Raw genomic sequence first — 26,308 nt, 5'->3', positions numbered from 1 at the left:
TTAAGTTAATGGCCAGTGATGCATGAGACAATTTTGCAAATAGCTTTGTTCTCCAGCTTTCACGCATTACATATAGCGGTTTTAAACTTGTTTAATGTTCAAGTGGCTGGGGTTGGTTCAGTGGTAGAGCAGGCGCACATGTACTGAGAGGCTTATGCCTCGATGCAGAGGTCCAGGGTTTGAGTCTGACCTGTGAAGATTTCCTGCATGTCTTCTCCCTCTCTCTCTCTCCTTTCTCACCTAGCTGTCCTATCGAAAATTAAAGGCAGAAAAGCCCCCCAAAAAAAAAAAAAAACCCAACCTTGTTTAATGTTCAATAAAATTACAAGGGTTTTAAATGAAGTGATATAAATACCCTATTTCATAGCTTTAGTGTCAAAAAGTATTCGGGTTACCGGTTGTGATCATCTCCCTCTGTGAATGTTTTTCTTCTCTTTTTTTTTTTTTACCACAAATCTCTACAACAAGAGTAGCTCCTGTCATTGCACTTTAAATATAGATACTAAAATTGTGCAAATCATACAAATACCACCCTTCTCTTCATCTTTGGTCCTGTTGGTCCGCTGGAGGAAGTTCGCAGATTGCAACAGGGAGAGTTTACTCTTCACCCTCACACCCCTTTCACACAGAGGGCTCCACCACGGCTGACTTTGGGTTTGAAAGGGTTAACCCGCGTCCATCGACTGCACACGACCAGGGTCGCTAACAGCTGGGACGGGACAAATTATATCAATGGTTGGAAATTGGGGGGGGGGGGGTTGTTTTATCTGAATTCCCCCATCCACAGCACTGTCTCTCTTGCACTGGTTCTGGTGGTGTATAGCTGGACTAGAGTACGTGACAACATTAGCCGTTCACCGAATAAGAGTGCGTTCCATTTACCTCGGAACTCAGGAAGCCGAAGCTGGGAATGATGTCACAGCAGAGTTGAATGCGTCCCATTTACAGGTCAGATTTTCATTGTTTTCATTAGCTCTAGCCAGGTTAGCCATTGTTAGTAATGCCAGTTGATAACAACGCATTACGCTGTTTTTTTGTGCATACAAACAGCTTAACAACATGTCCACAGATGGACAGGACAGTGTGTGTACGACCGATTTAGTGAGACACAAATAAGACAGATGTGCTAATAACTGTATGTTCATACAGCTTTCACTGCTGCTGATGCACGGAGCGGCCTCGTTGGATTTTTTGCTCGGGGTACTCTGTGGTTGTCCGAGTTCCAAGCTCGGAAAACCGAGGTCAGGGGATTTCTGACTTTGACCTCAGAAAATCCGACTTCCGAGTACAAATGGAACGCACTATTCGAGTGTAAACCGCCCCGCCCATTTCCAGCACCTGGACTATTTGGTGTGCATCGTCTGGGTCGTATCTGAAATATCATGAACAAGGACCAACCCCTGTTGACTGGCTTGGTTTGAATTGACAAAAGAAGGGCTGAACATGGGTCAGAAAACCCTGGTCCGCCCCGGGGGTCATTGGTGTGAAAGAGGTATCAGAGTCAGTGAGGCACGCCAGTCCCTTCGGTCTGTAACAAGGCCACAAAAGCACTTAAATATTTTAAAATGTTGCATAAAATTAGATAAAAAAGGTACATGCAAAATAATATTCTTGGAAGTGTCAATAGACTTTCATTCACACATGCACACACTGGGCAACTTGCTGTTGGTGGAATATCTGCTTCTTATAGGAAGCAGGAAACGGCAGTAAAAGATGATTCCCCATCTACAATGCAGGACTCCCTAAAGACGCAGGTCGGACATTCAGGGGAGGAAGTTAGCCAGGAAGTTTGCCAGTGTAAGTTTTGTGGTGGTGATGGTAGTTGTTGTAGGAGGGACTAAGGTGAGAAGGGAGAGGGGGGGGGGGGGGGGTCACGCATGTGGCTCCCCCATGGAGGTAGAGCCGTTAGCTTTGCTCTTATTCTTACTCTTGCGGGTGAGCATGCGGCTAAGCGTGGCCGTTCGACTGGCCCGCTCCACGGCGGCCGGAGACTCCAGGTAAACCAGGTCATTGTGCGACTGGCTCATCCCCGGGTCCTTGCGCTGGTGCCGCCGCCGGAAGAAGAGCTTGGCACCCTTCTGGAGGAAGCTGCCTGTAGTGGAGAGGCACAGGAAATATTCAAGTAAGTCTTTGGGCGAGTACAATATTAATTTTTAGTAACTGAAGTAGCAGCAATTTGTAGACAGCTGAAGCAGCGGGGCAGGGAATTTGTGTTAGTTGGAAATTGTGGATTTTGTTTTTTTAATGGTGATCAAATCTGGCATGGACGAGACGAGAAAAATGTTCTTTTTATTCCCCTTTGACTACTAGTCTTTTCTCTGTAAAAGAGCTCTGTTAATAACTGGATAGTCAAAATTAGACGGTAACACTTTACTTGACAGTACCGACATAACCATGACATGACACTGTCATAACTATGACATGACACTGTCATGAATGTGTCATAAACCCTATAAACAAGTCATAAACGTTTATGACTTCTGTCATTAAGTGTCATTCGGTTTTTGTCATGACAAGTTGACATTGTTTGGCTTGTCTTTATTATGACAACTTGACATTAATCAAAGTGATATTACCAGAAGTTGTCTTGGTCATGACAACTTGACATTAAATTTGTCTTGATTATGACACTTTGACATTACACAGTGTCATTACCAGAAGTCTTGGTCATGACAAGTTGACATTAACCAGGATGACATTACCAGAGGATGTCTTTGTCATGACAACTTGACATAAACAGAAATTCACCTCTTTTTGTATTCATGACATTTTGACCTTATGATTATTATAATTAGATGTGCAAGATTAGAGACCAATTCTAGCACTTTTTCAGATAGATGTCTGGCAGGAAATTTCACAAAACTGGGTGTCATGACACTGTTATGACAGTGTAACTAATAAATATTTTGACCTCAAGTAGTGGTACCAATTGTATTTGTCATTAAGATATCATTGTTAAGACTTGCTGTCATGACAACATTATGACAGTGTAACTAATACATATTTTGACCTCAAGTAAAGTGGTACCAATTGTATTTGTCATTAAGATATCATAGATAAGACTTGCTGTCATGACAACATTATGACAGTGTAACAAATAACTATGATATCTTAATGACAAATAAAAATGTTACCACTTTACTTGAGGTCAAAGAATGTTTTTGTTACACTGTCATAATGTTGTCATGACAGCAAGTCTTATCAATGATATCTTAATGACAAATACAATTGGTACCACTACTTGAGGTCAAAATATTTATTAGTTACACTGTCATAACAGTGTCATGACACCCAGTTTTGTAAAATTTCCTGTCAGACATCTATATGAAAAAGTGCTAGAATTGGTCTCTAATCTTGCACATCTAATTATAATAATCATTAGGTCAAAATGTCATGAATACAAAAAGAGGTGAATTTCTGTTTATGTCAAGTTGTCATGACAAAGACATCCTCTGGTAATGTCATCCTGGTTAATGTCAACTTGTCATTACAAAGACAACTTCTGGTAATGACACTTTGATTAATGTCAAAGTGTCATAATCAAGACAAATTTAATGTCAAGTTGTCATGACCAGACAACTTCTGGTAATATCACTTTGATTAATGTCAAGTTGTCATAATCAAGACAAGCCAAACAATGTCAACTTGTCATGACAAAAACCGAATGACACATAATGACAGAAGTCATAAACGTTTATGACTTGTTTATAAGGTTTATGACACATTCATGACAGTGTCATGTCATAGTTATGACAGTGTCATGTCATGGTTATGTCGGTACTGCCAAGTAAAGTGTTACCAATTAGACTTTGAAAAACTGTAATCACTTGAATCACCAGCTAACACAGAGAGCTGCAGCCAATTAGTCCGACCTTAACTGCAAGCATCATTCCTTCCCTTCAGCACATTTGCAAATATCTGTGGATTAGTTTGATATGAAACAATACACACCATGTAAATTAGGGGAGGGGGAAAAAAAATATCGATACAGCATAGTATCGCAATGTTTTCTGTGGCAATACTGTATCGATACACAGACGGCAAGTATCGATCTTTTATTATACAGTATATGTGTTGGTCAGTTTGTCTGCTTGACAATCCCATTTTGCAGCAATAAAATTTAAGTGAGATGAGCTAACAGAGAAATGTATCTTTTTAGATAAAACAGATGTTGAATAAGTTTTCTTTTGGGGGACATCATTTGAAATTGGGAAAAATTTGAAGTTGGAAAAAAGGTAATAAATTGCAATATATCGCAGAATATTGCAATATCTTTAAAATCGCAATAATATTGTATCGTGACATAAGTATCGTGAGGATATTGTATCGTGAGGCCTAATGTAAACTAATGTAAACTAATTAAAGACAAATGAAGAACGCAACATCAGCATTCTCCATACACAATTCATTCCTGCAGAACAAAAAAGCGGAACAATATACTATACAGCAAATAACGTTCTATTATGTGTGGGATATTTTACTATGCATTTTGATATCCATATTTAAATAAAATTTTATTATAGACTGAAATAATGAGAAGGGTCTTCTGTAGGTCCAGTGGAGGGATCCCACAGTGTACCAAATATGCAATACATCGTATTGCAACAAGTTAATATCTTAAAATAATTTATCTAATCTTACTGATTTTACATGACCTGGAAATGAATTTGACATTGCAGACAAACTATGTTATCTACTGTACTGATAGCTAGCAGATACTACACATACTAGAGTACCAAGGATACTACAAGTAGCTCATGAAATAACTTACTCATCCGGACATAATGTGAGCTTAGCACTGCTTTCTTCTAAGATGGCAGTGATGATAGCTCAAAAAGGAGAGCTTGAAACAGTAGGAAGGAAAGAGAGAGAAAAGAACACAAAAACAGACTGCATTACCGAGGAGCAACAGACGGCCATGCAAACAGCCAAATGGAGACCATTTATCAAGTTCTGCCTTTAAGGCCATTTGTTTTATGGAATAATACCAAAGACTGTAAAAAAGAAAAAAAAAGGACGACGACGTCTCCACTTCCTCCCACTGTACAAAAGTGAAGCCAAAACACCCCAGATACGGGTGCCGCCATCTTGTAATTTTGGAGCCAAAGTCTGCGCAGTATAGCCTGACAAGCTCACCATTGACAGGGCTCAATCCGAGGGGCGGGATAAACGGTTGTCTTTCAAATTCCCTCTGCACGCAATAGGATAGCACCACAACCAACCAGAGCAACGAAGAAGGTAGTGGAGCTAGTTGATAGATTAAACTTTTGCCGTATCTGGTCGGCAAAACTCCAAACACATCTTCCTTTTTTAAGAATGATTTCTGTGCCGTTCTTTGTTCTTTTCTCAAAGAAAAGCTTGACTCCAGTCTTCCAGAAGACCGCTATTCCCAGCAGCAGCAGCCATAAGCCCGCCCACCGACTCTATACATGATGTGATTGGCCTGACCAGAGTTTGGTTTCTCCAGCTCGCAAGCCAATGGAGAGTGCCTAGACCCCCCTGGCTGCAAATTAAATTTGCTGCTGCTAGGGTGCGTAGATTTCTAGTCTATGTGCAGTAGTGATCGCGAGTCAATCACAGCTGTCGATGGTGACGTTTCACCCCACTTTTATAGCATCGAATAACAAATAAAAAAACTAACTGATCAGAAAAATGAGCACAAACTAGGCAAAATGACAGGAACCATCTTTAGGAAAAATGTATTTTGTTGTGTACTTTGACTTTTTAGCTTGGCCCATGTTGCATCCGCTTACATGGAGGGGGCGGGATTCATGACCTATACTGGGAAATTGTTAAGTTTAATTTTAGTCAAATTTAAGGCAAAAATAAGAGTAAAAAAAAAAAACGAGTCAATATGTGTACAAAGTAACATAGATAAAATGCAAAAAGTTAAGAAAAAGTTAAGTAAGATAAGGTTCAAATGATTATGATTAAGATTACAGTATGTTCCTATACCATGGATTGTACAAATGCTATTGGAGTACAATCTGGCTTCACTTATATAGTCTGTGCATCAACCCCTGAATAATACGCCTATAAAGAGCAGCAATGTCACCATGTCCACGGTTATTCGTGGCTTCAGGTAGTCAGTGACCGCTCACCTCTTCTCTTCTTGCAGCTTGCCTCAGACACACACATGGATAGCGAGGAATGGTCTAGTTCCTCTCCGGTTTGGCTCTCCCAGTCCTCTGGAGGCCGGCCCATTCCACTGGGGCCTTCCTGGGGCTCGGACATGTCTGGAGGACTACTGGTCCCTGTTGCAAGTGCCCCGGTCACATCCTGAGTGGAGCTGCCCTCAGACATCGAGGCGTCCATCGCTGCAGCGTAGCCCGCCATCAGAGCTAGCTCGTCATCCTGAGACAACGGCGTCTGGGAAATTAAGCATATTTTCATTTTTTAAATCAGCTTCTAGTAAAGTGAAATTTCCTTTGGTTAAACGTTTACATTTGTCAATGCAAATACTTCCTCTGGCATCATGAATGACCCACTATTTGCACTGGCAGCTCTGAGGACCATTCAGTCATTTGGGCGAGGGGGTAGCAGTGGGATTAAACACTGTCACTGTTTTTCCACTAGAAGGCCCAGTTTTTATCACTTGCCCATGAAGTGTACTTCAACATCTGTTTCTTCCCTCTGTCCTGATCCAGAGGTTAGTGAATACAACAGCTAAAAAGCTGGTTTCCTGAACAGCAAACACCAGAGACTGGCCAGTCTTCGGCTGTATGTTACCCTGTATTTGAAATAAGTCAAACTGTTCTACTAAAGTGAAACTAAAGTATGATGCACCAGTGAAGAGATCCTCTGGTGCTAGAACTCATCCTTACTTTGGCAATGCCGGAGATGATGATGGTACTCTTCTTCACTGGGGACTTGAGCTTCTGCTTGGCAGACTGGTGGAGTTGTCTGATGGCGGCCTCGGCCACAGGGTCCGTGCCATTGAGCATCAGCAGCTCAGTATCAGAAGAGGACAAGGCCTTGCTGACTGTGGCCCCCAGCATAGACGCCTGCTCTGACACACGGCGCTCTGACAGCTTGGGCTTGTTGGCCACCGCTTTCTGGGCAGGATCTGAGGGAGCACAAAGTTAGCTCAATCGACTGCTAGAGTACATGGGTATGACGGAAGTTCAAAACATAAATGGTTAATATTTGACAATGTGCATTATAGAGTTGAAAAAAGAAAAGAAAAAAAGACTGCAATTTCAGCAGTGGCCCACAAATTATAATTTTCTTCTGCTATCTGCGCTATCAATTTCGCAAGGACACAATTGCATCCGGGGTTAAGCGGTGCCCACAACGGTTGTGATTGGTTTAGGAAATTCAAACAAGCCAGAGCATTTTTTCCCCCATCCCAGAATACATAAGCAATGTAGCCAGAACATACTGGTCTGGCAATGTGAGCCTAAGAGATCATTGACACACCACTTGACTCATATGTACACCTTTTGCATTGCATGTTCTCATGCCTTTTCACCTCTAGACTTATTCTGGGATGGAACTGGTCTAACAGTGTATTTGAACTGTAAGTATAATCTAGTTTTAGATACTGTACATGCATCATACGGACTACTATATTATCTTATGGTTTGCATTGTTTTGGTTTCCAAGGTGTAAGGTCCTAACTTTAATTGAAATTGGAATAACAAGATTCCCGCTCTGTGATGCTGTGCTTGGCTACATGCTAACATGCTTACAGTGACAATGTTAACATGCAAATGTTTAGCAGGTATAATATGTACATTGCCATCCATAGAGCTGCGCTGCTAGCATGGTTTGTGTTTAATAAGTCCAAGCAGGATCTTTCAAATGTTGTATGTGATTGTTGCAGAGTTTAGAACAAAAATTGTAATGCAATTTGCAGGGATTTGCATACAAATTATATGGATTAAATCAATATTAAGATAATTATCACAGCATTATCTCAGCACCCTGAGCCTCACTGTCCTGTATCTTGGTTGTATATCAATTATGGGACATATCTTCTCTGAATAATAATCATCTTTGTCAGTGCTGTGCAGTCTCAGAGTTTGTGGTGCTGTACCTATGTTGAGTCCAAGAGAGGGTGGTCGACCCGGCTTGCTCTTCACTGCGGTGATGGTGGTGACCACCGTGCCACAGGGCATGACTGTACGGTCCATCTCCACCCTCTTATTGGAGGCTGGTGTCGGGGGGTGCCAGGACCTCACCTCACTGGGCTCCAGGTAGGTAAACTGTGGGGTACAGTTCATATTCTAACTTAGTGCAAATTAAAAACCTCACGTCGATGAAAAGAATGAAACTATATCTGTTGGTATATAGGCAAACGTGTCGTGATATCCAAATTTTGATGATCTTACATCAGTAGTAAGTGATCCAGTCACTACGTCTTTGGTCATGAGTGCAAATGTTTGCTGTCCTTTGGGCTGCTTCTTTACAAGATCAAAAGGAACTGACACCCGACCAAGTAATGAACCTAAAAAAAAGAGAAACACAGCTACTTTAGTCTGGTAGTACCAAAACATGTGAACAAAAGAACTCTCAATAAAACACACAAATATCAAAAGCAAGCAAGCATTTCCTTACTCTCTTGAGGTTGGCCGTCATTCATTAACTGAATATTGAGCTCTTTTGATCGTCCATTCAACTCACTGGCGAGACAGCAACATTGAAAGATTATTCAGGGAAAACTAGAACTACAGATGTTGATGGTTTGCATAGAAAAAAAAAAGTCAAACAAACATTATCTTTACAAAAACAGTGATTGTTTGCAGTGCTCTATGGTAGAACTTACAAGATAAACGGCTGGTCCCAACCAGGATTGGTTGTGTTCTTTAAAACCGAGGTGTTAAACTTCTGTGGAGGATCGTCCAACTGCATTGCACACATAGGATTCATGCTGCCTACAAACACAGCAAAAAAATACACAGTCAGCATCACACACACACACACACACACACACACACACACACACACACGCACACGCACACGCACACGCACACGCACACGCACACTGGGTTATCCAAGATCTAACTGCAGATTCATTGGAATATCTTTTGACAGCACATACAATGTGCTGCTGCAAGATTACATTTTGCTTTCGTCACTTCCTCTGCTTCAATTTAATGGCCTAGAGGGAGGGCCAGCGTTCGCTGTGTATCTGATGAATTATGCACAAAGTTAGAGGAGAATCAAAGTACTGATTAAGAGCTCCTCCTCAGCACATGTGATGAAGCCTATTTCATCACCATTTCATGGCTCACCTTTATTAACCACAAGTCAAGCTCCAATACTGTGAAAGCACTCGGTCTTAATGAATCCAAACATCAGCAAAACTCTTAAGTAGAATTGTTCTTCACTTAAAAAAAGGGATGGAAATAGGCCTGTCACGATAACTAATTTTGCTGGATGATAAATTATCCCGGAAATTATTGCGATAAACGATAATACTGTCGTTCTGAGGCCATTTTTATCTAATGTGGCGCAGCGCAAATTCTTTCAGGAAGACCGAACAATAATCAGTTCTCTCCCTAAAGCGAATCAGCCCTGGAGGCTTTCACCTTTCTGATAAGCCAATCAGAATTGGCCACGGATTCCACAGGCCAATCACATCTTTTATTTCTAAAGAATATTTAACACTGGAACTGGAAGACATTTTAAATATCCACAATAAATGAACAAAAGAACCAAAAACAATGAATAAAATGGACTCTCAGTCTTTGTTAACCGAAAATGACCTGGAATAAAAACCAAACACAACCAAAAACAAAACATAAAATGGAATTTTTTTTCCGGCCGTGATAATTTCCATTGAAAAATGACCAAGCTCATTTTTATTTATCAAGCGAATAATTGATTTATTGTATATTGCGACAGGCCTAGACGGAAACAGATAATGAAGCGTTGAACCCTGTGTCATGTCTCTGCTGTACAATATTAAGTGTTGGGCAGAAAACAGAAAGAGGAAGTCTGGACTCTTGAAAACAGATGACTCACATTTAGAGGATGACTCAACAGAGACATTACCAAAACAAAGTCGTTGTGGATGATGTTAAGGTCTAAGACTGGACGATGATTTGAACGGCATCTAATAACTCAGGATATTCTTGTGCTCTAGTTTCATGTCTGACACCACCCTGGTGCTTTGTTTTCACTCTGATCATAACTTTTTTGTAGGTCCATGTAGCGATACTAATGTGGGTGTATTACTATTAAAACTGGCTTTAACCAGTAGATTACCACCTTTGACAGCCAACTGGCAAACAAATCTCTGCCTCATTATCTGGAGAGCCTCTGGGCTACAGTATGTTGGCAAAATTAACAAAGGCCAGGCAGAAACAGTGCCTAAAATAGTTCAAGACCATATAAGAAAAACACAATTAAACTTAATGTTGATTAGCTACAACAGAATGTATGTTACTCCATGATATGATATTTTAAAATCAAGTTAAATAAAGTCTCTAAATACAACACAGAATGAATGAGACATCTGAGTAACTATAGGACTAAATCCCATCCTGATCTGACCTTTTTAAGTCCTAATATTAAAAGGAATAGGATCTGCTTGACTTGATAAAATAAGTGAAGCTGGAAAATGTCCCAACAGTTGCCTATAACACAGAAACAGAACCAGCAGGCTATTAACTTGGTATATCAAACACAGCCTCTAGGGATGCTAATTTAGAAATGTTCAACTGAGTTAACGGAGTCCCAGTTCCTCCCAGTCTGGGAGGCTCTGACATACTTTACGCGTTCAGCATCTGCGGAAAGCTGCAGCCTTGTACCAAGAGTGGTGCAGCCATGATGTTGCGTACATTGTCCTGGACACGTGGAGCCACTTTCCCAGTCTGCACGACCTGTACAAGTCCGCAGCTGTCTCCGGGCGCGGGACGTATGTCCGAGCCCGTCTCCAACGTACAGTACGTTGGAAGCTGATGAATGGAGGTTAGATGGCCGGTAAACGGGCAACCCATGCAGCTCATTCATTTCTAATCAGCTCCATCTTATCAGCAAAGCCAGTTAATACTGGCTGCTGCTGTTGATACTCGTCAGTAATGCTGAATGATGCCACCATCACATCAGAGGCCCTGTCTTTTTGCTTTTAGTCTTCAAACTGTTTACAACAAACCAGAGCTATGACTAGGGTTAAGTATCGTTTGGTGCTAAAGTGACACTTTTAAAAACAGTGCCAGTGCTTGAACCGATACCGATGAAAATAGAAATAAAAAAAGAAGAGGCGCACAAAGTGACAGTTGGTGACATTTAAAAAAAACAGCTTGTTTATTGCTAAGGCACTATGGTCCCAATTAAAGGATTTAATAATAATGTAAAAACAATAACTTATAAGAATACTTATTTCACCAGTATATTGCTATTAAACGTCAAAAACAACCACTAGATGGGAAAGGGGTATTTTACTTTGAATGCACCATTATGCTTACCAGTTGTTCTTTTTAAAAGATTATTTTTTGGGCTTTGTATGGCCTTTAATTGACAGGATAGCTTGAAGACAGGAAAGGGGAGAGAGAGGAGGGACGACCTGCAGCAAAGGGCTGGGTGGGCTAGAGGTCGCTTTTACCAGTTTAAAGTGAGTTTTAAGTCTGTGTTGTTTTTCCAACAATGGCAGCTGCAGACTGTCGTACATTTTAACTGTGTTTAATCCAGCTACTAGCTAACAGTAGGCTAACGTTACCTGCTGACAAGTGTAGTGTTCACTAGAGTGCAGCGATGCTTCTGTTGCCTCTATGTCCGTTTTGGAGCATCTGAGGGCAGCGCAGGCAGTGCTTGCAACTTACAAAGATACATAACAGCTACAAGTGTATGCACCATACAGGGTTTACCCTATTATACTTTATTGACAGGAATAGATAGGTCAAACAGCCACCCACATATAGTCTATAAACAAAGCATCAGGCTATCTTTGAGATTTCACATGAACAACAGTTAAAGTTACTCAGGCTACCTAAGAATACCATAATTCCTCCGTTCAATTGGGCCTAAGCGGTGCACCCCAAGCTTCCATCCTTAACCATTTAGCCAGCAGCGTGTTAGCATTTGATCAAAGTGCTGTGTGTCCACAGCATGTGCAGACTGTAATTACAATGTTGCCTGAGGCCTCTTGGCCTCTTGGCCTCGCTATTCAGTCCAGTAGATACCAGTTGTTTAGGCACCGGTGCCACATTAGCACCGGGTTTTGGTACCCAACCCTAGTTATGACTGTGATGCACATGTGAGCTGACCACTGTGGCCAAAAACAGAGGGGGTTGAGGTAAGTTTATGAGCTCAGGATAGACTAGTGACACTAGCTACAGCTGTTTCATCAAAACTCGGGGAACTCTAAAAGAGACAAGGGTCCAACCTGCAGCATCCTCCTCCTGATTCAGTGTCACCCGGATGTTCTTCACCAGCAGCTTCCAGTCGTGGGCGCGGGGGGGTTTCGGGGGTGAAGCCATGTTGTTCCGTGCTTCCTATTGGAGAAACCATAGTAAGTAAATAACTCAACAATGTTGATCTTTTGGCACCAATATTATTAGCAACAATGTAAGCAAAGTACCCATTTCCCAGCTTTTTCAATGAGAAGCGGCACAATGCCATAAAAAACACATCATAGATTAAAAAACTTTTTTGTTGTTTGTTTAACTGTATCAATGATCTCAGAGGATATCTACAGTATGCTTATTGTAAATGGATAAATGTCCAAATAAAACTTCTGCTAGCTTGTCTCAGCATCCCAGGCATTTTAATATGCAGTGTATTCATAATATGCTCTATGAGAAAGACAATATAACAATAGTTGGCACAAGAGCGGAGGACTCGATGGAAAACATGATTAGCACAGGACTGATAACTTTTGAACAGTTTCTAGTTGCTTTTTCTCAAACGGGCAATCAGGATGTTTTTATCTCCATTTCACATGAGGGAAAATTCCAAACAAAAGAAGACCACCAAGAGATCACTTTGGGCTCTGCTGACTTGCTAGACATTTGTCAATATGTACAGTGGGGGAAATAAGTATTTGACCCCTTGCTGATTTTGCAGGTTTGCCCACTTACAAAGAATGCAAAAATCTACAATTTTAATCATATGTACATTCTAACAGTGAAAGACAGAATCCCAAAGAAAATTCCAGAAAATCACATCATATGAATTTATTAAAATTGATAACCATCTGATGAGGAAAAACAAGTATTTGACCCCCTGGACAAACAACATGTTAATATTTTGTAGAAAAGCCATTATTGGCCAGCACAGATGTCAAACGGTTTTTATAGTTGGTGACAAGGTTTGTGCACATTTCGGCAGGGATGTTGGCCCACCTCCTCCCTGCAGACAGCCTCCAAATCATTCAGGTTCGAGGTTGTCGCCTGGCAACTCGAATTTTAAGCTCCCTCCAAAGATTTTCAATCGGATTCAGGTCTGGAGACTGGCTAGGCCACTCCAGAACCTTGATGTGCTTCTTCTTCAGCCACTCTTTTGTTGCTTTGGCGGTGTGCTTAGGGTCGTTGTCGTGCTGAAACACCCATCCTCGACCCATCTTCAGCTCTCTCACTGAGGGAAGGAGATGTCTGTCCGAATTCCACGATACATGGCCCGTCCATCCTCCCCTCAATACGATGGAGTTGTCCCGTCCCCTTGGCTGAAAAGCACCCCAAAGCATGATGTTGCCACCACCATGCTTGACGGTGGGGATGGTGTTCTTTGGGTTGTACTCTGTGTTCTTTGCCCTCCAAACACGACGAGTTGAGTTGAGGCCAAAAAGTTCTATTTTGGTCTCATCTGACCACATCACCTTCTTCCAGGCCTCTTCTGAGTCGTCCAGGTGGTGAATGGCGAACTTCATGCGGGCCTGTACATGTTTCTTCTTGAGCAGGGGGACCTTGCGTGCGCTGCAGGATTTCAATCCATGACGGCGTAGTGTGTTACCAACCGTTTCTTTTGTAACTGTGGTCCCAGCTGCCTTCAGTTGATTCATCAGTTCCCCCCTTGTGGTTTTGGGATGATTCCTCACCGTTCGCATGATCAGGGACACCACACGAGGTAAGATCTTGTGTGGAGGCCCCGACCGAGGGAGGTTGGCGGTGGTGTGGTGCTTCTTCCATTTCCTGATAACTGCACCGACAGTTGATCTTTTCTCTCCAAGTTGCTTTCCGATTCTCTTGTAGCCCATCCCAGCCTTGTGCAGATCAACAATCTTGTCCCTGATGTCCGTAGAAAACTCTTTGGTCTTACCCATGGTGGTGATGTTGGATGCTGGTTGTTTGGGTGTTGACAGGTGTCTTTTATACAGGTAACGAGGTGAGGCAGGTGTATTTGATGTAGATAATTGGTTCGGATTGGGGCTGTGTCTTAAAGAAAGACTAACTGGCTTGTAGGAGCCAGAATACTTGCTGTTTGTCCAGGGGGTCAAATACTTGTTTTTCCTCATCAGATGGTTATCAATTTTAATAAATTCATATGATGTGATTTTCTGGAATTTTCTTTGGGATTCTGTCTTTCACTGTTAGAATGTACATATGATTACAATTGTAGATTTTTGCATTCTTTGTAAGTGGGCAAACCTGCAAAATCAGCAAGGGGTCAAATACTTATTTCCCCCACTGTATAATACTTAACACATGTCACATTAACCAGTCAGGAACACATGACATTACATCATGTGATGGGGTTGGCAGAGAGCACATCAGTAAAAAGCTTTTTGCAGATACATGGCAGCATAATTAATTCTTTATACATTCGTGCAGGCTTTATTTAGGCATGCAGTGACCATGATCACATGCTCAAATTATGAATCTTTTACATTTTTGTGGAGACACGATAGTAGTAGGTTCAATATAAGTGCAATAACCCTCGAAAAGTATCTGTATTGCCATCAAAATGATGAAGCAATGCCTGTCCTGATTATTTGCCATGAGAGACTTGGATATACAAGCATAGATTAAACCTGCAATAACTTTATTTATTTTTTAGCTACTTTGCGGTGTGGAAACAAATTGCGAACACACAGTTCTTGGCTCTTTAGCTGCTAAATGCTGAAAACAGCCGACTGCTTCGGCTGAAAACGATGCTATGCCAACGGTGAGAGTGAACCAAAACAGTAAAGTTGTGGGTCGGACAAATAAACAATAAGCTGAAACTCGCTCTAAAGCTCCGTAAAGTCGAGTGGAGCTGCAGATTCAGGTAATAATTCTCTGTAGGCTTATCCCTATCAGCGACCCCTTTCACATTATCTTTTACATTTGTGCGAGTACCCGAATGTTGACATGACATAAAATGCCAGTCCCTTGTAGCCGTGATAAATTAGCCTGAAGCTAATGCTTACCTGTTCAGGAGGAAATTAGCTAACTTTGCGTCCTTTTGGGCTCTAAACTGTCTCCATCTTTTAAATACATCTCCAATATTTACCCAGACGGATTTGTTACATCTCTGGTCACGCAACTGTTAGAAACGCGCCAAGGTTTTTTAGGTTGGGTAGTAACTATCTCCGTTGATCCTGTTTGTTTGTTTGCTGCTTTCATGGCTGTACTACCGTTACAGCTGTAGCGCGCTGAGTTTACGTTTTTACAGGTATATCTGGCAACCCGGCCTGCCTGTCAAACTGGGCCGTTGATAACAACACACAGACCAAAACACAAACAGAAATTCCGTCACGGAACGGAAATTTCAAAAGGAGAAAATACTGGCATTAGCATTGTTGTCAGAAAAGATAGTATTTCAACTTAGCATGTTTCATTAATATCTGATGACGCATTGGGGTCATTTTGGGATTTATTACAGTGGATATATTACATATTGTCACATTGTCACTATAAAAAAAAATATTGATTATATTCTTTTTCAAGTCTATTTTTGAATTTGCAGCGCACTGCAAACAATGAGCTGGCATGACACGCTTGTGTGCATGGCGTTGTTGTGTGGCAGTTCTTCAGAGGTTATGCATCAGGCATGCCTCACCTTGACCTCTGAGGCCTGAGCGGGCCTGCAGCTCAGCAACACAGAGGGACGCGTCGCGCACAACAGCCGCCTCAACTGCTCCTTTATGGCTGCTACACTGGAAGTGTTGGCATTGTCCTGACAGAGAGAGATTATGATATCAGACATATCCTACATATTAAAAAGCATATTGACTGTACATAACAGACATATACTGTACATAACACATCCTCCTTTGTGGAGGTAAAAACATCTTGTCAATGAGTTTTAAATTCTTAAAACAGCGGGTTTGGTTCCAACCTGCGGTCTCTCTCTCCCTCTCCCTCTCTCTCTCTCTCTCTCTAATAAAATAATAAATTTCTCCCTATGTCAGACTTTGTTTTGGCGTATCAGCACTTCTACAGACAGCAGGCGCATCTCATGATCAAATTATTACCTGGGTGAAGGTTGGCGTCACCTGCAGCTCCCCCGTGTCCAGGTGAGACACTCCCCAGCTCACCTTGACCTCATCTTCAGCTTCCTGCATCTGTAGGTTGAGCTGAGGAACACAGAGGAGAGAAAGTCTTCACTTAAAGTAGATCTATAGTAATATTTCAATGAAAATGGCATTTACCAAATCAATACTGGTTCTCTGGATATCAAGCAACATATGGAACATAATGAAATTCTGGGTGTTGTTTAGAATAGAATAGAATAGAATGCACTTTATTGTCCCTGAGGGGAAATTTGTCTTGGCAATAGTGCTACAATATGTTGCTTCACAACACAAACAACATGTAACATAAAAAAAAATTCTAAAATCAACATAAAATAAAATACAAATACAACACAATAAAATAAAATCAACATTAAAAATGAGATCAGCAAAGCGTCCTAAGACACAAAAGAAGGACACCCCATTTACTTAAACCAAGTAAATGGGGTAACTCTAACTGCTTTAACAATTATGATCCTGTAGGCTTCTGGCTCCTCACTTGAAAATAAATCAGTCTGTTGCTGTGGTTATGTTGTTTGATGACTCAAATGTCCAAATATCAAACCATTAAGCAAGGGTTAAATTGTCACTTGCGGACACTTTGTCATATCTTGAATACAATATTCTGCCAATTAATTCTGGATAGGATTCTAGTTTGCAATGGCACTCATTTGTACAACCTGATGTAGGTTTGGGCGACTGGACGACTAGATCTGCTATCGGTAATTGGTGTACATCACTGGGGAAAAAATAATGGGGCTAATTTTGTCATTTTAGCATGCAACTGGAGGTGCGCTAACTGAGTGTGGAGGTCTGGCGATGCGATACTACTCAGGGACAGACTCTCATTCAGCAAGCTAACCCAGTAGCACAAACCCAGTAGCCAGCAACGGCAGAGTTGGGAAATGGTCAGTTGTTGGGCTGACGGTGGCCGGTTGGACATTTTTTTACATATGGCCCAACCCTAGTTTGACGTGAGAAAATTGGTGATGTATGATTTTTGAGCGTAGAAGATTTTGTGACTGTAGGAATTGGTGTTCCTAGGCAAATAGGGCTGCTCGATTATGAAGAAAAAAAATTTCTTGAAATCATGATTATTTAACACAATTACTTATTGACTTTTGAAAAGAAGTTGCATTGAACTAAAAAAAACAGTGAAACAGTTAAACAAATAGACAGTGAAACCCCCTTGAACTGTGAAATTACCCATAATATATTTTTTTCCATTCCGAACACAGGAAAAAATAAGAGTTTATCTGCAAAACATAATGTGCAAAATAATTGTTTTTCTCAATTACGCTGTTTTTGTGATCATTAGAGGCCAAAATCGTATGCACTAGAGCTGTGCTAGTGGTTATTATCGTGTTATTATCTTGGATACTGTGCAATAATTGCACAGCCCTAGTGGTTATTATCTTGGATACTGATGGAACTGTATACTTTCTCTTAAAATCATGTTCTGTATTCTTAATCAGTAGAATAAAACAAATATAAATAAATATTAATGATATAAATGACGCATCTCCATTTTCAATCTCAAAAACAACACTGGTCAACACCATACGCTCTCTAGCATCGCTTGTCAGCCTGACAAACAAAAAAAAAAGAAAAAAGAAAAAGGTTAAGTACAGAAGGTCAGCAAGGTGTACGTCAACAGCTAGCTCATCTGACAAAGTGAAAGACGAAGAGAGAAAAGAGGGAAACAGAAAACAGACTGGGCCATCCTGTCCCAGCATGCCTGGATTCCAGTGGAAGACTGAACAGCCGCCTCTGTGATGCCAAACAAAGGCCTCATCACATAGCGATGAGAATGCTTAGATGGATCCAGAAGAACAATCACAGGCTGCATTGATAGGACCCGGATCAGTTCAAACAAACAGCGTCAACTGGAAGGCTATAGTATGTTAGCATAATAATACAACTCCATCTACAGAAATAGCCAAGAAGTAGCTTGTTAAATATATAACCATTCAAATAGTTGAATATCACTGCCTGTTGTGTAGTCATACAACAGGATGTGTAACTGTGTTGCTAGTGCATGTCACATGAGTGTCCCTCGTCACATGCAACAGGCCATGTGGTGCAGTAGTGTGTTAAAAGGCAAAGTACACTCAGCAGCACATCGCAGTGCACGGGGTGTATTATTGTGTCCATGTACTGTAAATGCCCGGGGCTTCTGGTCATCATATCCCCGCACCCCGCAACATGACAATCCAGGACCGTTCTAGCATCGATCTCAGTCAAAAGCTAACAAATGTTCCAGTGGATGGATGGAGACATGTAAAAAGGCTCTCTGACTTTTCCAGACTAAGCTGAAACAATTAAAGAGTAAAAAGGAGACAAGAGGTTTCCTTTATGTTCCTGCCACAACAACTAATCCACAACCAAAACAAATCGCCCCGATTCTAATCCGGACTTTAGCTTTTGTGTCTCTCACCCACTCAGGTTGTATTTCTGGCACAATGAGTTTAGCAGGGGTGACAAGCACCTTATTGGTTTAAAAATAGCCGTAATACAATTGGATTAGCTTTTATAGTCACTTGAATCCATACTTTGTTGAAGATTTAACACTGACACTAAGCACAGGATGAAAGCGTACCACGGCATAATGCACACTAACCATTACATATCCCAACACATCACCTTTGACTTACTCCATTTGAATACTGCACTTGAGTCTGATGAATGAAGAGTGTTAGGACAGACAGTGAGTCAGCCATAGTAATATTTTACTGAAAAATGTGCCCAGGCAGATTTGGGAATGATAAATAAAATAAATTGCTGCATTTTCCAGGGAAGAACTAGACAGGCATTAGTCATTTGTGTTGTAACTTCAGAGTTTCATTAATCCTGTAAAGGTCCTGTGAATGTAGACAAAGTGGGCCAGCCTCACTGGAAAGTGCACCTGACAGTGATTTTAATGAGGTCTCCGGGACATTTGCCAAGCACAGAGAGATACCCCAAACCATTTAATCTAAGACTCCTGCCCGCAGTGAGCCAAAGCTGGGCAGCACATCATGTTCAATATAATTTCCCATTAAACTAAACCACAATGAGGATTGTTTACCAAGTACTCACAACGTTAATAGATGCCCTAGGACCAACTAAAGAGCATTTACCTGCAGCTCCAGTGGAGCTATACAGACTGTGTATTTACAAGGATCCGCTGTAGCCATGGCTGCCGATGATGCACTGAGAGAGAACTGAAGCTTCTCCCCAACAACACTGCAGCAAGCGGCCTGTTGGGAAGACAAAGTGAGGCATTAGTGTTAGAGATGCTCCGATACTGCCTAAAACGCTGGTATCGGTATCGGGAAGTACTGGAGTTTCTGCACCGATCCGATACCACGTAATCAAGCCCTGAAGAAAATCTACGTTAAAGTAGTTTATTTATGTTCTTCCGTTATAACTGACTGTCAAACTGGAGAATAAAAGAAAGTTCTACGACATTCATTGTTTGTGTTTGTTCATGTTTCACAAAGATAGAAATCATATCACATCCATACAGGGATAGTAAACATAATAAAACATATGACACACTGGTATCGGATCGGTACTCGGTATCGGGCGATACACAAGTTTAGGTATCGGAATCGGTATCTGGGAAGCAAAAAATGGTATCGGACCATCTCTAATTAGTGTTATATAAATATACTGAGAATGCTGGAGCTGGAGCGGTGACAGCATTTGCATGTGACTAACATGTAGTTATACCATGAAATATGAAAGCAAATAGGGAGGGAAACTAGAATTTGTACTAAACTGTCAGGTGCTGTGTGTGTGTAGGGTCTCACGCAAGAAACACATTGCACAAACCAGTGAGATTTGTTCAAAACACTGACTTTTGCCTAAACTGATCCAGAAGCCAAACATCTGCCTTAGATGAAGTTCACAATAACCCTAACTGTGAAAAAGGAAGAACATCTGTACTAGCTTCCAAAGGCATTATCAGCCGATTCAAACATCTAGCGCGCAATAAATCACTTTTACTGCAACGGTAACAGAGTAAAGTTCTGTAACAGAAGAAATTACCACACAATTGTAAAGTGTCCTCAACTTGAAATTTGAAAATTTGTATTCATTCATTCAGATTTCAGTGGAGGATGGGTGTGTCTGTGTATCTACTTGGGTATTACATCACTGTAAGGGGAAACCTAAGGATAAACATAGGTGCTGGTGTATTCCTGTCTGCCTGTTCCTCCTCAGTGTAAGCTTCTTAGAGCACATGCACAAACAAACATACATACATACACACACACACACATACATACACAGCGTGTGGGTAAAAATAAGCCTCTGTTCATTAAACTCCCCGCATTCAACTACAAAGCACCTGGTATTTTGCTCCATATCATGATGATCACAAAGAAAATGCTGAGTTTGCATTGGGAGTAGTGCAAAGCCAACTAGGCCAGCAACACAGCACGCAATTTGGCCCTATCTGACCTCTCTCTCAAAAAAATAAAAGCCCTCCGGTGGCAGTTTACACACAGTCCGCAGCAGGTTGGCACATAATCTGTATGACCATATGATCATAAAAAAATAATAAAATAAAAAAGTGTTTCATAGCCTTTTTAAAGCAGAGATATTCATTCAAAGTGTCTCTTTTATTTCTTAAATGAGCATGTGAACACATGAAAAAATGCTTAGCAGATTAATTTGCCAAATCTAAATTAATGGGGGAAATGTCTGTACCAAAGTTGGCGAGTTGATGAGTCAGCCCTTGTCTACTGCAGGCTAAAATGCAGCTCTGGTCGTAGAGTAGCTCCCTCTCCACTGAATTAGAGAAGGGGAAATTGATTTGAATAGAATGACAACAAGGGAATTAGAAGTCTATAAGTGGCTGCTGCTATAACCCAGATGAATGCTGAAGCTGCCATGAGAAACAAAATCTCTTATTGATCAGTGGCTGGGAGGAGGAGGAGGACACAGCACCGCACTCAACAGAAGTATAATTGATCCAGATAAAAAGTACTTTTCTGTATTACTACAAGACTTTATGGTCAGTGTACCTTGTTTCTGGCAGACTTCTGAAAGCTGGACACTTGGCTGACCATGAGCTCAGATGTCTCAAGATCGTCCTCTTCAAATGTCAACAGAACAGGACTCTGGTGAGGAAGAGGATGGACCCATTAAAAACAACAGCAAACGTCTATTGCACAACTCACAATAAATGAGAAATAATCTGGGCTGTAATTCATCATATTCATGACAACATCAATGCATGTGTTCTGACTTGATAATACCTAGGAATAGATGGTTCTAGGGCTGAGCGATATGTAGAAAATCAAATATCACGATATTCTTGACCAATTACCTCGATGCCGATATTGTAGGGTTGACAACCGGTGCTTTCACAAGGAGATTTTAGATAAATAATCATCAATAGTGTCAATATATTGATTAAGTGTGTAAAGGCACATTATAAAACAGCTAGAACGACAATTGGTCAATTCAGGAAAAAAGGAAAAGTCATGTTACAATATCCTAAATTTAAGACAATATCGATATAATATCGATATATTGCCCAGTCCTAGATGGTTCAGTGGTTTACATTGCTGAGAGTGCATTAAAGAGAAGGCAGAATAGAGTGAGACTGTTGATGTCAACCGTGAAAAAAAAAAGAAAGTGAAATGACTAGAGATGGGGTGACATTAGATTGAAATGGCTGGGACTTTAAAGGCTATCTATAGGAGAGCATAAATGGGATGATTTCTTCAAGTCACATCCTATGACAAGCTGCACTTTCTTTATTGGAGTCACCTGCCTGCCACAGAGTAGAGTGGTGGCTTGGTGATCATGAGACTTACCCCACGCTTCCTTGATTGGTCATTCAAAGCCCTGCACCAAGCTCCTCTCCACTGGCTTTTCCAGCTTTTTAGTGACAGCGCCCATCCCAGCAGAGCCGCGGCTTCCTCCTTCGCCGCATTGTCCTCTGCTGCTGTCTGCCTACTTAATACACGCCCCTTTTGGAAATACTGTACGAAATACAGTATTAGAGTAACCAGGGATGCGAAGAAAAGTGTGACCATGCATAGCCACTGCGGATCCTCCAGACCAAAATATGAACTGGAACTCTCAAAGTCGGACATCCTTTGCAAATGAAAACGACGATCACAGCTTAACACACCTCCTCTGAGAAATACCCTGGCAACCTCATAGTATGCGTTTAGTCAGGGAACGGCGAAAGCAATCTCCCACAACTGATAACAGCACTGATCTCAACCCCCAAAACAAATTATACTTATTGTGATCCGCGTTGCAGTACTCCATAGTAGCTTTTTAAAGCCATATAGATGTCCCAAACTACGCAAGCTGGTTATAGAGACCTAGAGCATTGTTAAAGAGCTGAAAGTAGTCTCTGGGTTCAAATAAACCTGCAGAAAAGCGCACTCTCTTCCTGTCACTGAATATGGTTGTTAGCTTAGTTAGCTAATCTTCGCCACGGTTCGCTTAACTAACTATTCTTTATTAGCTTTGGAGCCGCCGAAGTTTCCCAAATAGGAATTATTTCCAAAGTCTGCGGTTAAGGTCCACCGGACGGTATCCAGATATTGAATAAGAGACCCGGGAAAACATCCTGAAAGCGAAGAGAGTGCAGTTCTTGCGGCTACTTGACTTGCTTTGCGGCTCAGTCTGACGGTTTGACTGTACAAAGTTGTCGTTCTAAACGTTCATGTGGCACAAACAGTAAGTCCCAGAATGCACAGCGACAGTTTGCTAGAGTCTGTTGTTGTCTGGTTATCTTCCAAAAAAACTGCGCAAATAGCTAACTGAGGCCAAGGTGATGTATTTAGGAAATTTGTCGCAATCAGGAATGCGGTTTTGCGTTATATTAAGTTCCATTAAAAAGACGCAGTTAAGAAAAAACGACTCCAAAACAGTGTTATGAACCTCGCGACTTGCCGTAGATTGTCCTGCTGTCATCATTACTATATCTTCCTCCTGTCCCGTTTGTAGCAAACACTTAGCTAGCTAGCTAGCTCTTTTTACAATGTCCCCGTGCTCACTTCGCACACGTTAAATTTGGAGATAGATTAGCCTTTATGAAAACTACTGTTTTGTATTTTAATATACTGCGTTACACTGTGTAAGTCTGTGTGGGCTAGGCCCCGCCCATCCGTATAGGTAAACAAAGCTATCGGGATCGAGCTGGGACATAGCAGCCATCGTCACCCCACTCGAATCGTCGCCTGTAAATGGAAATATAACTATAATTTCGCTATGAATTGCCGCTCAGAAGTTCTTGAAGTAACAGTGGAGGCGAGGCAGGTTGAAGAAGCTATGCTGGCTTTGCTGCACACCATTTTACTGCATCGCAGTTCCGGGAAATTTCACTACAAAAAGGAGGGCACCTACTCCATAGGTACCGTGGGCACACTCGACATCGACTGTGACTTCATCGATTTCACCTTTGTCAGGGTGTCCTCGGAGGAGCTGGACAGAGGGATCCGGAGAGCTGTGTCTGAATTCAAGGTAATTAGTGCTTTCGACGTGTGATTGTCGACTGTAACGTCAATGCTAGTGCGGCGTGCCTATAATTTGACCTTTTTATTACATGTTTTGGTTCCAGGATGCTTTGAGCATCACTGGCAGCGATGGCATGGGCCAAATCTCCCTGGAGTTCTACCAGAAGAAGAAGTCTCGTTGGCCTTTTTCTGACGAGTGTATTCCCTGGGAAGTGTGGAGCATCAAGGTAAACGTTGTCAACCTGGCCAACGAGCAGGAGAGGCAGATCTGCAGGGAGAAAGTGGGCGAGAAGCTGGGCGAGAAGGTGATCAATGTCGTCGAGGTCATAAACCGCCACGAATACCTGCCAAAGATGCCCACCCAGTCTGAAGTGGACAATGTTTTCGACACCAGTCTCAAAGATGTCCAGCCCTACCTGTACAAAATCACATACCAGATCACAGACACTCTGGGCACCTCTGTAAGCACAACAATGAGACGGCTGATTAAAGACACCCTGGCACTGTGAGGATGCTCCAAGACAGACAAAACAGATTTTGTCCATACATGTATCTATAGTCTTGCCTGACAACTCTTTTTATGATCAGAAACACATTTTGACAGCTCTACTGCTGCTACAATGAGGCAGTGTTAGTGTAAACACCTAATGCGTCATTTGTTTTTGATGTCTCTGCTGTGGTTTCGGTATTGCTTGTACCTTAAGAATCTTGATTATGTCATGTCGATTTAAAAGACATTTAGTTTTTTTGCAAGCTTTCTCTTTCCAAATTATCTTCACCTTCCTCCATCTAGAAATGCAAATTTAACACAGTAGCAAACTATATGTCGGTGACATTCTTTTTCAAAAGTTGTTTTGCTGATAATGTCAGATCTGTAAATTATTGTTAATCTTTGACAATAAATGTTGTTCACTGTAACTGATGATACTTAAAGTCAACAATCGTAGCTCTTTCAAACTTAAGATTGATTTTGTAAACCTAGCCCAACCTTTGAGATGAAAACTGCTGGCAAAGAGAAACTCCCCAAACTGGATTCTATCATTTTTTTCATGCAAAAGATAGGGCTGAGTTTGCGAGCAGATTTCCTCATCTATGTGAAAACTTCCTCTCTGCACACAATTTCATGGAGTGTGACCTTACACGTGGGTAGGACAGGATTTCCAGTTTGCCATTTTCCCCAAATTAAAGCAAACACCTCCGTTGTTCACTCCCAAGTTTCCAGCCACAAACTGTCACGGTGGCCTGCAGCTTGAAAAACATCCCGCCGGCCCAGGGTTGTCTGCCAACAGGATACGTGTGTGTCCGTTTTCACAAACTGTAGTTACACAGGTAGATTAATCAACAAGCTTTTTTGCCTCAGCAGCCACACTGATGAATGTAATGCAATGCTTTTTATGTACAACACAAACTACATATATTTAATTGAAAACCTAATCTTTTAAAGTAGGTATAGGGTTATATATTCAGGAATACATGGCCAAAATGTTCTTTTTGTGTATCACTAAACAGCCCTGTACATTTCCAATCATGTCAGTACTGCGCATGGGCCTCTTACATCTGCTTTGAAGTACTGAGACAGTATGCCAAAGTCGAAACAGAGTTTTGGTGATAAACAAGGTGCAGTGAATCCAGAATGTGTCAATTTCAAATTCAATTTGAAAGTTAAGCGGCATCTAACAAGCTCACTGAGGGTTATGGAAAGTCCTGCAAATGTAGGTAAATTAGGTGTGATTGTAGCTTTGAATGAGCTGCGGGACGCGGTTACGAATAATTTAAATACCACAAATGGTTGTATATACTCCATTGTTACTCTTTATTACAGAAAAGAAACACAAAAAACTGTAGAAAAACCTAAACACAAAACAGCTGCGAGTTTCAAAAAAGCAACAATAATGCAACCAATGCTGATACAAATATTCATTATTGCAGTGAGAGCACAGGAATACTAAAAAGATCAAACTTTAGTTTACTAACAAAATTGGTACAAAATCAAGGATACAAACACTTCCATGTACACAATTCTAACCATTTCTGTGAAACTTTCAGAAAGTTTTTTTTATCACAAGAAATTAAGAGCACTATTATCAATACAGAATTCCTCCAAAGAATTTAACATCACAATGCAGCTCACGTTGCTCATTTAGAGGAAAACAAATTCCCATAGTTTGTGTGGAGCACTCTTTGAATGCAACATCTCCCAAATTGTAGCAATTGTAATAAATTATGACGAAGGTCTAATCCATCAAACCAAAGCGGAACTACTTACTTGTACAAGAATACAATTGTGAAACAACTGGAATACAATCAACACAATCTTTAGCAATAATAACCTTTAGGAAGCAGGAACACTTTCTCGCCATTCATAGAATAAAAGATTTACTTTATCATGCTCCCCTGTTCTTGAAAAGCCTGAGTCATACGTCATCTGAATCTCTATTGTGCTTTCATGTAAAATAATATC

At 41.2% G+C, this 26,308-nt stretch overlaps 2 protein-coding genes across 2 annotated transcripts; one reads left to right on the top strand and one right to left on the bottom strand.

Moving 5' to 3' along the window:
• Positions 1–294: 294 nt before the first annotated feature.
• Positions 295–23,241, bottom strand: c2cd2 (C2 calcium dependent domain containing 2). Its single transcript, XM_028594763.1, has 13 exons — positions 22,189–23,241; positions 21,391–21,486; positions 19,498–19,617; positions 16,340–16,441; positions 15,925–16,041; positions 12,332–12,440; positions 8,768–8,876; positions 8,560–8,624; positions 8,334–8,449; positions 8,039–8,207; positions 6,825–7,066; positions 6,102–6,369; positions 295–2,092 (listed from the first exon to the last, which is right to left on the bottom strand). Exons 1-13 carry the CDS (start codon positions 22,468–22,470, stop codon positions 1,872–1,874), a joined length of 2,016 nt encoding a protein of 671 aa, XP_028450564.1. The 5' UTR covers positions 22,471–23,241; the 3' UTR covers positions 295–1,871.
• Positions 23,101–24,774, top strand: atg101 (autophagy related 101). Its single transcript, XM_028594764.1, has 2 exons — positions 23,101–23,854; positions 23,952–24,774. Exons 1-2 carry the CDS (start codon positions 23,603–23,605, stop codon positions 24,354–24,356), a joined length of 657 nt encoding a protein of 218 aa, XP_028450565.1. The 5' UTR covers positions 23,101–23,602; the 3' UTR covers positions 24,357–24,774.
• The last annotated feature ends 1,534 nt before the right edge of the window (positions 24,775–26,308 follow it).

This window comes from Perca flavescens, chromosome 13 (assembly GCF_004354835.1).
Source record: "Perca flavescens isolate YP-PL-M2 chromosome 13, PFLA_1.0, whole genome shotgun sequence".
Lineage (NCBI taxonomy): Eukaryota > Metazoa > Chordata > Actinopteri > Perciformes > Percidae > Perca > Perca flavescens.
The sequence above is the reverse complement of the archived record's forward strand: the minus strand, read 5'-3'. Positions and strand labels throughout refer to the sequence as shown.

Coding starts and splice junctions, on each gene's coding strand:
- c2cd2 (XM_028594763.1), bottom strand. CDS start 22,470: ATGTCCGACTTTGAGAGTTCCAGTTCATATTTTGGTCTGGAGGATCCG. Junction 16,442..19,497: donor TAGCTCCACTGGAGCTGCAG/GTAAATGCTCTT, acceptor TGTGTTCCTCAG/CTCAACCTACAGATGCAGGA. Junction 16,042..16,339: donor TGACGCCAACCTTCACCCAG/GTAATAATTTGA, acceptor TCTCTCTGTCAG/GACAATGCCAACACTTCCAG.
- atg101 (XM_028594764.1), top strand. CDS start 23,603: ATGAATTGCCGCTCAGAAGTTCTTGAAGTAACAGTGGAGGCGAGGCAG. Junction 23,855..23,951: donor GAGCTGTGTCTGAATTCAAG/GTAATTAGTGCT, acceptor TTTTGGTTCCAG/GATGCTTTGAGCATCACTGG.